This window comes from Crocodylus siamensis, chromosome 3, assembly GCF_052110815.1.
Source record: "Crocodylus siamensis isolate JL-2025a chromosome 3, ASM5211081v1, whole genome shotgun sequence".
Lineage (NCBI taxonomy): Eukaryota > Metazoa > Chordata > Crocodylia > Crocodylidae > Crocodylus > Crocodylus siamensis.
In genome coordinates, this window is record NC_143397.1 from 189,990,177 (window position 1) to 190,003,877 (window position 13,701).

At 45.7% G+C, this 13,701-nt stretch overlaps 1 protein-coding gene across 1 annotated transcript in view; it reads right to left on the minus strand.

Moving 5' to 3' along the window:
- Positions 1–201: 201 nt before the first annotated feature.
- LOC149869249 (DGAT1/2-independent enzyme synthesizing storage lipids-like) overlaps positions 202–13,701 on the minus strand; it is a 32,734-nt gene continuing 19,234 nt past the window's right edge. Inside the window, exons 4-6 of the mRNA XM_090037696.1 lie at positions 5,463–5,523; positions 3,728–3,867; positions 202–306 (exon numbers count right to left, since the gene is read on the minus strand). Of these exons, the coding sequence (XP_089893822.1) occupies positions 202–306; positions 3,728–3,867; positions 5,463–5,523 (306 nt within the window). The remainder of the gene's footprint in view (positions 307–3,727; positions 3,868–5,462; positions 5,524–13,701) is intronic.

Consider the following 13,701-nt stretch of genomic DNA (forward strand, 5'->3'; position numbering starts at 1 on the left):
GACATAGGAAAATCTATTATCAATCAAATAACTTTCGGTTATACAGCCACCTATATATTAAACATGCAACATCAATGACAGTCTGGTAGCAACCATTTCTACAGAACATATCTTTTACCATGGATTTTCAGAGGATTGCTAAATGAAATAAATGTCATTTTGGACTTTATAATTAATGAATCACTAAATAGGTGAAATTTTCTAATCATCTTTTTTGGGTTTATCCAGCCGTGCCAATAAAGCCTTCCACATGCTTCCTGGTATTTGTTGGTGTCTTTGTATCAGATTTTGGAGTGCAGTCTTTGTCTGTTAAGGAAAGAAGAGACAGTTAAACTCTTAAAAGTCTTCATATTATGCAGGCACACAAATCCTAGAACCCCAATTACCTTTTGCAACCTGGAAACGAGGAGCTGGGGAAGGATAGGAATTATTGGGAAAAGGTGCATGTGCTAGTTGTCTCTACAGAATTTTCCTTAAAAAAAGAACTACAGTTATAATTTTGGAGAGCACTTAGGCAAGCTGCATAAGCTCTCATTCTGGGTTTTCAGTACAAAATAACATCATGTGCATACACACTTTCCTGAATTAGGCAGTCCATACGAATATATAATGATGAAAAAAAAATGGTAAACACAGAAGAACTTTGTGCTCTGATTGAAACGGATGGCAAAATTACCTATTGACCAAATGCGAAAAAGACTGCTATAATATTGCAATGAGCACTGCATAACTTATACTGCAACAGAACTGTAATATACCCTCTTCTCACTTAATTAATGGTTGGTCTTTTTATTGTCATTGAAACAAACAGGTCTGGAAGTAAGGTTTTGTGAAGTCAGTATCCAAGTCTTCCAGAACCCAAAGATACGGAAATCAGGTGAGCACCTCTCTCGGTTTGGAAGTGCTTTACAAGGAAAATCCTGTATTAAAAACTGGAACTAACTACAGAGTTCAAGGCCTCCTAGAACACATATACAGTCCCTCAAAGAGCCTACATTTTTCTAAGTGCAGTTCTTGCAGTCATATCAGGCTGAGGAAAAAGAATCAGCTAGGATAAAAAAAATCATTTCAATTTTGTAAAACTAATCGTAGAAAATAATTTGTAAAGGAGCATAAACTAGGAGTTATAATATGGTAAAGTAAGATACAGCTTTATTTGACTTGTTTTTCTGTAACAGTCCAGATCAGCTCCCCAGGGAGCCAGGGGTCACAGAGCGGTCTGGCATCAGAACTGAAGTCAGAAGCCAGAGCCACAGTCAGAACAGGCCAAGGTCAGAAGCCATAGCTGGAAACAGGGTAAGCCAAGGCTTGGCCAGGATCACAAGACAAAAGCTAGAGCTGAAGGTCAAACCAGAATCAAGACCCATGAACCAGAATCAAGGAATGTTGAGCATCTTAGCGAATACTGGTAATGAAATGCATGGAAGGTCGGGGGAAAGAACTTTCACCTTTGCTCAGATAACGATACTATAGGCTATGTCTAGATTTTAGGGGTTGGAGTGGATGGGGCCTGCTGCCTGTGGCTATTGGGGATTGGCTTCCATGACTGCCTCATTCAACCCAGATGGGACCAGGGCACAGCTCTGGGGTTGTATCAGATGGCACCTGTTCAAGGATGACTTGCCCTGATCTCATTGCGACCAGCTGGGTACAAGCTTCTGATCTGGCCTCGTTACTGTGAAGTCCCTAAAAGAAGCTGTAGTCATCAGCAAAAACACAAAGCAACTGCAGTTTAATGGAAGCTCTGACAGACAGAGCACAACAGCAGCATCTTGTCTACAAGTGGGAGCACAGCACCATGCCAGGAGCAATCTCTCAGCTGTGTGCTGCTGCCTGTAATACTGCTGGGATAGGGAAAATGGAGCAGCATGGTGCCCGGAGCAGTCAGGGCATCAAGGGGTGGCATTGAGTTGAAGATCCTGGCAAGGGGGGCAGCTAATTTAAAACAATTACTGCAGTCAAGCAGGGTTCCAACCCCAGAAAATATATAAATGCCAGCTTCTTTTTGAGAACTAAAACTTTCCTTTTTTCACTGTGGCTCATGTTAACCTTCTAGGGTGTTTATACACATGCTGGGGGGGTGGCAGGAAGGAGGGAGGAGTGGGGCTCTGTAATTAGAGTGGCTCCAAAAGTCGCTCTAAGTAAAGCACCTGGAGCATCTCATGTATCAGTTTCCCCTAGCTTAAAAATGGCGGTAGGGTCACTTCCACTAAAGTTTGTTTGGTGAGCTTTAATTATAGTGCTCCTGCTGCCATTTTTAAGCTCAGGGAAACTGATACATGAGATGCTGGAATCTGCTGGAGTGTGGTAATTACCATGCTCCAGCAGACACAGTTAATTAAGCCTGCTCAATGGAACTGTAATTACAGTGTGCCAGAGCAGCCTCATTGCTCATGTGTAGGTGCCCCTAAATTTGAACCCAGCCCTGCTATTGAGGTCTGGCAAAAGAGTTGCATTTACATTACATAAAATATATCAGGAAAAAGATGTGTCAGTAAAACAAGTTTGACTCTCAGTCAAAAGCTCGCAGATTGTCAGGAAAAAAATTCTTGCATTGCCTCCCCTCTCCCTCGTAAGTCCACGGTTTGCAGCAGTAGGCACCTTTCTCAAATTTTGTCCCCATCTTCTTGTGGGACCAGCAATCTGACATTTTAGGCAAATATGCCCAGTTGTACTTCAAGTTGGTATGCAGAATTTTGTATGATTCACATAGACTAGAATCCACAGAACTGAAAACAGTGTAAACCAGAGGATGGCAGATTTTGGTTTGGGTAAAGTACTAATAGCAACTTTTATGCCAAACACCTGAACATACATCATAAACAAATCTTAAAGCATGTAAATGGGCCTAAATCCCAGATCCTCATAGATATTTAAGCAAAAACTGCCACCAATTTCAAAAGATTAAAAAACTTTCAAGTATGTGTCTTGACACTCTGACTAACTAACTTGAAAACTTCAGCCATTCTGATTAAAACTGAACTTTTCAACCATAAACATACAGTGACAGAAGTGACACAAGACATGGAAGGCAAGAAGTAAAAGGAAAGTTTGCGATTCAAGCAGTACAGGGAAAAAACCCACCACCAAATGCCATGACAACACAATATCACTGGCAGAGCTTACAATCTACTACAGTTGTCCCGGTACAGTATGTAACACAGGGCTGCCCAACTTCAAAATTACCAGGGGCCACACATCATGTAAGCTGCATCTGTGTTCCTTGATGGACCCACAGGCTCACATGCTGCATGGGTCTCCCACCACACCACCTGCTGTGCCGCACTGCTGATACTGCACTGCACGGGTGCGTCCCCTGCTGTGCCGTGGCACACTGATTACAGCTCCCGTCTGTATGGGGACCCTGTGTCTGGGCTTCCTGGGCCCCACAATAGTGATTTCCTGCCTTGTTTTCCCTCCAGCACTGGGAACTGGAAGCAAAAGCTGTTAGAGAGTGGAGGAGCCTAGTGAGCCTGGTAACAGTAGCCTCCATTGCGGTAAGGAAAGCAATGCTTGGCAGGAGATGGGCAGTAGCAAATTAACCCTTCTCGGGCCATGAGCTACCAGTTGGACAGCCTTGATGTATCCCGTAACTCAAGCTCTAACATAAAGTCTATATTAAAGAGAAATGGAGATATAAAAGCACTTGAAAAACGCATTTAAAATGAAGATAAGAGAACATTAAGATCTAGAAGGCAATATGATATTGCTAGAGGGACCAACATACCTTTTTAGCTAGTTCCTCAGCAGTTATATGTGGATCATATGGAATGGGTTCTCCAATGTGTGTGCGAAGTTTAACTGGAAGCCCTCCATACAGTGGGATGACTGGCCACAAAAAAGTTTCATGTAGCCACCTAATTAATCCTGCGCGTTAGAAAAATAAAAGTCTCAGAGCTTTGGTGGACTAAACATATACTAAGAGTAACAAATAAACAGAGCTCCCAGATTTCCCAAAACTAAATGTTTCCCTCACTATCAAAAGGCAGGACAGGGTGGCACTTTTGGGATTAACTGGCTCAGAGAGCATAAGGTTTCATAGGTAAAAGCCTTCTTTACCTATCACATTCTATTATATCAGTGACCCAGTGCCTGCCTGAGTTTCGTTTCAGCACCTTCATAATCAATACAACAGCACTGATTTTCGCTTTAGCACAGTGAGTCTCAAATTTTTTAGACTCAAGACACCACTCCTTAACTTCTATGAATTAAGTGGCACTTAATTTAAAAAACTAACATATTTATTATTACAGGGCTTAACTCCTGGCAGAGGGGACAAGCCTGAGTTTGATATTAACTCCTTATTTCCTCAAACTTGATTTTCCTCGTAACAAAGAGTGCCCCAGGACCCTGGTGGAGAATCACTGTTTTGCAGCTTGAATCACTGAGATGAGCTGGATCATCTCCCACAGTTGTTCCCAATCCAATTTAATCCAGAGAGGTTTGCCCTGAAACTGTCTGGCCATATAAGCCTGAGTTTTCCCTATGTCATGCTAAACTAGCAAGGATTTAATCTCCTTCACAGTCTTCCCTGTAAAAGTTATGTCCTCATCTTTGCAAAGCTTTCTGTGCTCCACCCACAAGTAATTGAAATCACTTGCTTTAATGTTTATCTTCCTTGTCATTATGCCATAGGCCTTCAGGGGAGAACCTCACCTTGAAACTAAAGACACATTGACTCATGTCAGTAACCCAGCCACATGTTCAGGAATTCATGACACCACAAAAAAGTAATTCAGCCCCAAAACTATTACATAAAATATATGTAATATTAGGAGGGGAAAGAGAAGGGGTTCCACCATGCTAAATTGAGCATGTGTCTGGGTTAGGGCTACACTGAGCCTTCAATTAGCCCGAGTATGTCCCCACCACCTGACCATCAGCTGATTTTTGGCTGGCTCCAGGACTGCAGTGAGGCTTAAGCCAGCCCTGGTGTAGTGTCTGCAGGCTGATCATCAGCCGATTGCCCACTGGTTCCAGGACAGCACCAGAGCTGGCTGGCACTAGACAATGATCATTGGCTGACTCCGGGGAACACACTAGAGCCAACAAGATGACGATTGTCAGGCACCCAGCGTTTAGGCTGCCAGTGCTGGGGGATCCCAGGATCATGATCCCAGTCTGCCCCTGCGATGGCAAGTAGGGTGCAATTGAGATCTGATCCCTGATCCCAATAACATATGTCCTGCTACACACAATCGGCATGGCAGAAGGCATGACTGTTGGGAATGTGGATCACATCCTATGATAAATTTAAAGAAATATCTGGCAGCAGCTTATGTCTCATCCAAGACATGCACATTAACATCTGAGCATCCATGGATACTCCATTTTCCACAGAATTGAGAGTAAACCAAAACCAACAAGATTCAGAGGAAGAATATACATTTCTGGGATATGCATTTGGAGATGGAAAAGTAAAAAATGGTCAAAAGGAACGTATTATTTGAAACATCTCTTACTGCATTCATTAGGCATTCTATATGCTTCCTGAATGTTTTCAGTATACATTGGAATGATGGACTAAGGAGAAAAAAGAAAGAAAGATAAGAATTTAATAATGAACATGGAATTAAAAATCCACATTTCCCTTCTGCCTGAGTACTCAATTATTTCAAGAGGAAAGAAGATATGTTTACACTAACAAACTTCTAGCTATAGATATGACCTGGCCTAGAAGACTTGTCTCCTGTTAAGGCTTCTTATAATTCACATTTCATTCAGAATTGTGCATCTGACTCTTACAGCTAGTCAAGGAACAGATTTACCATTAGCTGCCATGCCAGAACATCCAACAGTCTGCCATATAAAGCACCTTCACAGTGAGAGATGCAGCTTCAAGGGTCTTGTCTGAATTATCGTAGAAAAGGCATTTCATATTCCAAGAGAGTGTCCTGACTAGTAAGTTATGGGCCACTATAAAGACAAATTTTTTTTCCCTAGGAAAAAACCGGAAATGTGTGTCGAGAACCCATAATATTTTGGGGTGATTTGTGCAATATTACATGTTTCTCCACATTAGATTTATTGGTATACCGTTTGTGATCTCTATTGGTGCTAATGATAAACTGTGTTTAGTTTTATCATTTTTATATGCTTATATGAACATCAGCCATTGTTACAAATAAATAATTATCTTTTTTTAGCATATGGCCAGAATTAGGCAATATAGCAATAATTAAGTTCAGTGTTCTTCTCTTATTCACACAAGGTAGTTCCTGAGATGTTGCATCCCAAATGACTGTGCTCAAGGGCCTCAGATCACATCTGCAGGGGCTTGTGCACCCGGCAATGGTAATTTACACTTTAAAGGGGAAGGGTGAGAAGGCTAACACCAGGGAACAGTGTGAAAACTCAAACTATTGTCAGATTGGGACAGTTTTTCTACCTCTTTTCTTAAGCAGGATAGCAGTTTTCTTTTGTATTCCTTCTTATTTTTTTCTATTTGGAGTGAAAGAAAATAGATATATGACAATGCCTATATCCACGACCACTCCCCACTTACCTGGTTTTGGACAATGTCATCCTGCAACAGTGGTAGACCAACTTCAAATAGAGATATAAGTCCCTTTTTGTCTTGAAGAAGTCCACTCCCAGACTCTTGTTCCACCTCTTCCCACAGGTGGCTGTTAGAACTTTCACTTTTGGACCCATGAGGAAGGGGAGACCAAGCTCTATAAGGTACCTTTTGAACACTTCCTGGAGCTCATTCCCCAGTCCAGAGGGAAGAGATTTTTCACAGCACTATAGGTCTCTGTATGTTTCAGCACCTCTCTCAGGAATCTCTCTCTACCTTGTCACCACCGAGACCAGCACTGCTTAATCAATGGTATCAGTCAGTGGTTCCAATAGTGTTATTTTGGTTCTAGAGAAAGGCCTTGTATTTGAGGCCCTTTGCAGAAATATACTTCTTCTACATCTGGCTGATCCAAATTTCAGCCTTCATAGGTTCCCCCTAAAATTCCAAGTCTCAAACTATTCACAGCCCCTTATAGTTCTCAAAAACTCATCTCAGATTCCTCAGCCCCCAATGGCTCTTGCAAAAGAAGCTCACAGACAGACAGTATGGTCATCTGGAACCAACAGAAGCTCTTTAGTTTTTTAAAAGGGCCAAGAATAAGAAGTCTCCATGCTTCTGCCCTGAGCATTGCACAGCCCATGGCAACAGCAGATACTTTAGCATCAGTTTTTGTGCTGATATAACTGACACCAGAAAACTTGGTACTGCTTCTCTGCCTTCAGATTTGTCATCTCATGCTCAGAGGCTCTTTCAGTAACACAAACAAGTTCACCGTCCCACCAAACTTAAATCTTTCTACAAGTGCCCTTCCATGGGACTTTTCTCTTCATCCATCACTGTACTCAGGACTGTCCTCTGACTCAGCCTCTTCAACACTAAGTGTTGCTGTGGTACCAACTCTGTACTGGTATGCTACTTGTCCTAGTATCACTCTCCACGCACACAGGGGATGGGGGGACGACTGCCACTGCTGGCCCGCTGAGCGACCCTTGCAAAGCCAGCAGACCAAGGCACTTAAGGGAGCCCACCCCTGCCCCAGCCCTGGCACAATCTGTGGGCAAGGCAAGAGCCCCCAAGGGCACACTTGCCTGCCTGTACACTAATGCCAGGAGCCTGGGCAACAAGCAGGAGGAGCTTGTCCTCCTGCTCAGTGCAAAGAATTATGACATCATTGGGATAACGGAGACCTGGTGGGACTCCACCCATGACTGGACCGCGGGTATAGAGGGCTATACCCTGTACAGGAGGGATCGTGTTGACAAAAGGGGTGGGGGTGTAGCTCTCTATGTGAAAGAAAGCTACATGTCCCTGCAAGCTGATGTTGGCAACCGGCATGGACAGCTAGAGACCCTCTGGGTAAAAATTCATGGGAAAAACAGCACAGGGGACACAACGGTGGGAGTCTACTACAGACCTCCCACTCAAAGTCCTGAGCTTGACCAGGAGTTTGCCCGGGAACTGACTGAGGCCGCTTGCTCCACAACCTTGGTTGTCATGGGTGACTTCAATTACCCAGACATCTCGTGGGAAGATCACTCAGCAAAATCCGAGTGGTCACAAAGCTTTCTCTCGTGTGTGGATGACCTCTACCTGACTCAAGAAGTCTATGGGCCAACGAGAGGCAAAGTGCTGCTCGACCTGGTACTGGCTACAGGGGACGACCTAATCGGTGACCTAGTGATCGATGGGAAGCTGGGTGACAGTGACCATGAGCTGATCACCTTCACCATCCGCTGTAAAGCTGGCAAGTCAGTCAGCAATACAGAAGTCCTTGACTTCAGAAAAGCCGACTTTGACAAGCTCAAGAGGCTTGTCGGTCAGGCCCTCAGGGACCGTGACCCCAGGGAAATGGGAGTTCAAGAAGAGTGGTTGCTTCTCAAGGAAGCGATCCTCCATGCACAAGCTAAATCTATTCCAACATGGAGGAAAGGCAGCAAGAAGGCACAGCAGCCCTCCTGGCTCTCCAAGGACCTAGTGGACCTCCTGCGGCTAAAACGGAAAGCCTACAAAGGATGGAGGATGGGAGTCACCTCCAAGGAGGATTATTCTGCGCTGGTCCGGTCCTGCAGGGAGCAAACCAGGAAAGCCAAGGCTGCAACTGAACTCCAACTAGCTTCAAGCATCAAGGACAACAAAAAGTCCTTTTTCAGATATGTGGGGAGCCGGAGGAAAAGCAAGGGCAATGTTGGACCCCTGCTAAACCAGATGGGGCAACTGACAACTGACGCCCAGGAAAAAGCCAACCTATTAAATAGGTACTTTGCGTCAGTCTTTCACCAGTCCCATGGGATGCCCATGCCTGCTATGGGAAAGGGAGATCCGGGTGATGGGGATCCCCTACCCTCCATAAATGCTGACCTTATGAAGGAACACCTTGAGAAGCTGAATACCTTCAAGTCAGCCGGCCCTGACAATCTGCACCCCAGGGTACTCAAGGAGCTGGCGAGCGTCATAGCCCAGCCCCTGGCACGGATCTTTGAAAACTCCGGGCGCTCTGGTGTAGTGCCCGAAGACTGGAAGAAGGCCAATGTGGTGCCGATCTTCAAGAAAGGGAGGACAGTGGATCCGGCTAACTGCAGGCCCATTAGCCTGACTTCTATCCTGGGGAAGATCTTAGAAAAGTTTATTAAGGAGGCCATCCTTGATGGACTGGCCCAGGCTAACATTCTAAAGGATAGCCAGCACGGGTTTGTTGTGGGTAGGTCTTGTTTGACCAATCTCATTTCCTTCTATGACCAGGTGACCTATCACCTGGACAAGGGAGAAGAGATTGATGTCATATATCTTGACTTCAAAAAAGCCTTTGATCTGGTATCCCACAATCACCTCTTGGCCAAACTGGCCAGTTGTGGCCTTGGCTCCACCATGATCCGCTGGCTGGGAAACTGGCTCCATGGTCGGAACCAGCGGGTTGTAATCGATGGCAGTCACTCATCGTGGTGCCCCGTGACCAGTGGGGTCCCTCAAGGCTCTGTCCTGGGACCCATACTGTTCAACATCTTCATTAATGATGTGGACATTGGAGTCAGGAGTGGACTGGCCAAGTTCGCCGATGACACCAAACTTTGGGGCAAAGCATCCATGCCAAAAGATAGGCGGGTGATCCAGGCTGACCTGGACACGCTCAGCAAATGGGCGGACGAGAACCTGATGGTGTTTAACACCGAAAAATGCAAGGTTCTCCACCTTGGGAGGAAAAACCTGCAGCATCCTTATAGGCTCGGCAGTGCTACGTTGGATAGCACTACAGAAGAAAGACACTTGGGGCTCATCATTGACCACAAGACGAACATGAGCCTGCAATACGATGCTGCGGCTAGTAAAGCGACCAAAACGCTGGCTTGCATCCATAGATGCTTCTCAAGCAAATCCCGGGACGTCATTCTCCCCTTGTACTCGGCCTTGGTATGGCCGCAGCTGGAGTACTGCGTCCAGTTTTGGGCTCCACAATTCAAAAAGGATGTGGAGAAGCTTGAGAGAGTCCAGAGGAGAGCCATGCGCATGATCAGAGGTCAGGAAAACAGATCTTACGATGACAGGCTGAGAGCCATGGGACTCTTTAGCCTGGAAAAGCGTACGCTCAGGGGTGATCTGATGGCCACCTATAAGTTTATCGAGGGTGACCACCAGGATCTGGGGGAACGTTTGTTCACCAGAGCGCCCCAAGGGATGATGAGGTCGAACGGTCACAAACTCCTGCAAGACCGTTTCAGGCTGGACATAAGGAAGAATTTCTTTACTGTCCGAGCCCCCAAGGTCTGGAACAGTCTGCCAGCGGAGGTGGTTCAAGCACCTACATTGAACACCTTCAAGAGTAAATTGGATGCTTATCTTGCTGGGATCCTATGACCCCAGCTGACTTCCTGCCCTTTGGGCAGGGGGCTGGACTCGATGATCTCCCGAGGTCCCTTCCAGCCCTAATGTCTATGAAATCTATGAAATCTATAATGATCACAACTAAAGATATTGGGTGCCCATCTAGTTGTGAGTAAGCATTGCTCAGTGGCCTCCAGGTTACTCGCCTTGTCCAAAATGGCTCTTTAGGCCTTGAGGATTCTAAAATGTTTCTGAACAAAATGACAGAATGGACTATCCAGTTTCCTGGTTCTTAACACTCTCTGCTCAGGATCTTCTCAATTGCTTGTTTGGCTAATCCCTGGTTTATTCCTCAGACACTCCGGCCCCATGACAGTGGACTGAAGAATGATCTCATTTGATGGGAGATACTCAGAATGATAGTTACAGTCCATCAGAAGATTCAGGCAACTTCCAAATCTACTAAAAGAACCTGTCCAAACTCCTCAGAAAACTCTGGAAGTGGTTTCCAAAACTTCTCATTCTTGAGTGGACATTTTACCGAAGCCTGGCTTCTCAGCCTCTCCCTGGATTTCAATCTTGTCATGGTGAAGAGGCTTGCATGGTACAATGCTCCTGAGAGCAATGCCATCTGAAATATTTTTCCTGGTAGGGTCTCCCATGGCGGCAAGGTCAAAGGTGAGGTTCCTGACAAATAGTGACCCAACCCAATAACTTGGGCAGGTGGAACTCTTTAGCCCTGGTTTGGCAATCCACCTAGGAGAAGAATACTCCAAAACTAAACCTACAGCCTGGACATCTCTCTGCCACCATCCTAGTTTGCCAGGCACATGATTTTCAGGCCTAAAGAGTGGGGCCAGTGAGTGCAAACTGCACTCCACTTTAAAGCTTCATGTGCAAGCAGGAAGGAAACAAGTCCTTCAAGTCCTACCGCACTGGGAGTGGGGTGAAAATGGTAGGTGTACAATGAGACTAGAAGCCACAGGCCCAATCCTGCATGTGAGCAGGTCAGGAGTATGGGTCATACTGATGATGAGCTGGAGATGATGTCATCACCCAGCAGCACCCTGAATGTCCAAGCAGCCTTTAAAGGATAGCACTGCTTGCTGCTAAATAAGAGGGCCTAGAAAAGGTGGCCTAAAGAAATGTGCATCTCCCAAACATCCAGCAGGCTCACTGCTGTCAGTAGGCATCTTCAAAGTGTCTGAATTACAACAAAAAGGAAAACAAAAACTTCAAAACCACCCCACCTCAAAAGGCAGGAAAAAAAGAAAACCTCTGCATCTTGCATGCTGAAATAACCATTCAATGCTGGACGCTGAAGATAGAAGCCTCCCTCAATGACGCTCAGCCTTGGTTGCCCATGAGCCTGCTAGGCTAGACATTGACATAGCAGCCCAAGTGAGGTGCGCCTACCGGGAAAAGGCAGCCTAATAGAATACAGTGCTGGTTACACTCTCTACTGGTCAGGTAAATTGCAAATGGAGAAGCGCCTCACAGATGTTGGCTTCCTAAGGAACTCCACTGCTTCCAAGCTACAAAGCTTACCAATCGATCTTTCTGCTAGCAGCATGTCCTTACACCTTCCTTTGTGTGACCAGCAGCATGCCACCATTATCGGTGTGTTCACTTGTAGAAGAGCAGGGAAAGTTAGAGGAAGAAAATCCATGCTCACTCCCTTCCCCTCAGCATCTGTAAGGCAAGCTGCCCCACCAGTGAAGGGGGAAGCCACAGGAGCCACTGAAACAGGGCAGCTGGAGAGTCTATCTTGAGGTAGCAAATCCAAGAAGCCCCGGGACAGGTCTGGAGGCAAGAGGGCAACAAAACCCTTACCTTCAGAGCACTACCAAGCTGAGGTGCAAATTGTCACAGCAGGGAAAGCCTGGTGTACAGAGAAGACCCAAAGAGCACAGTTGTGGTCAGGCCCCTTTAAGGTTCCCTGGGAAATGGAGCCCCTGGGTGGGGAAAGCCCTATCTGGGAACACTAAACCTGGGCTAGAACAGCCTGTGCTGTTTATACCCTCAGGGGAGCAGTCGCATGATTTCAGTTCATCCCAGGTGCTTCACATTAATACAAGACAGGCAAGTCGCAGCTTGAGATCAAAACCTTGTGCTGCTAGGCTGGGAGTACACAGCAGAGAGCCCAAAAGGATGCAGAAAGTGGTGATAGGGGGGACCCTACACTGGAGAGCAACAGAGGACAGGGATAAGGGAAACCCCTGCACATATTTCTGTATTTTTGTTTCCAATGGACTGTAGAGGCTTCCTGAAAGTTGGCCAGGAAGGTACTGAAAATTGCTCTTGGCTGTGATGCATTAACAGCAGGATCCCTTATTTAAACCTGGAGAATTGTGGTAAGGGTACTGGGGTTGGAGGAGCCCCCTGTTAGGCCTGTGAGGCTCTTCTACAGGCCGTAACTAATTATTTTGCCCATCTTCAAGAAAGGGAGGAAGGAAGACCTGGGAAACTACAGGCCAATCAGTTTGTCCTCAATCCCTAGGAAGATTTTGGAAAATATTATCAAAGAAACCATTCTTGACAGGATAATAAAAAGCAGCATTCTGAGGGATAGTCAGCACCGGTAAGTTTTGTTTGCCCAATCTCATTTCCTTCTATGACCAGGTGACATATCATGTGGAAAAAAGGGAAGAGGTTGATGTCATATATTTAGACTTTAAAAAAGCCTTTTTGTCCCGGTGTCCCATGATGTCCTCATGGAAAAATTGGGGAACTGCAGCCTCAACTTCTCCACGGTCCAATGGCTGGGGAACTGGCTCTGAGGTCAGACCCAGAGAGTGGTAGTTGATGGAACCGAATCAACATGGCACTCGGTGACTAGTGGTGTTTCCCAAGGCTCCGTTCTCAGACCTGTACTCTTTAATGTCTTCATAAATTATCTGAACATTGGTGTCAAAAGCAGAATGGCCAAGTTCTCTGATGACACCAAACCTTGGGGAAGAGTCTCCACATTTGAGGATAGGCTGGTTATCCAGGCTGACCTCAATAGGCTTGCAAGGTGGTCAGATGAAAACCTGATGGCATTCAATATGGAGAAATGCAAGGTGCTCTGCCTCGGGAATAAAATCCTGCATCACACTTAAAGGCTTGGCAATGCTACACTTGCTAGCACCATGACCAAAAGAGACTTGGGGGTTGTGATTGAACGCAAGATGATATGAGCCACTAATGTGATATCACAGCTGGCAAGGTAAACAAAACAGTGGCTTGCATCTACTGATGCATCTCGAGCAAGACCCAGGATGTCATCCTCCTGCTGTACTCAGTCTTGGATGCAGTACTTCAGCTGTGGTCTCACCAATTCTGGGCTCCACAATTTAGGAAGGATGTGGAGAAGCTTGAAACAG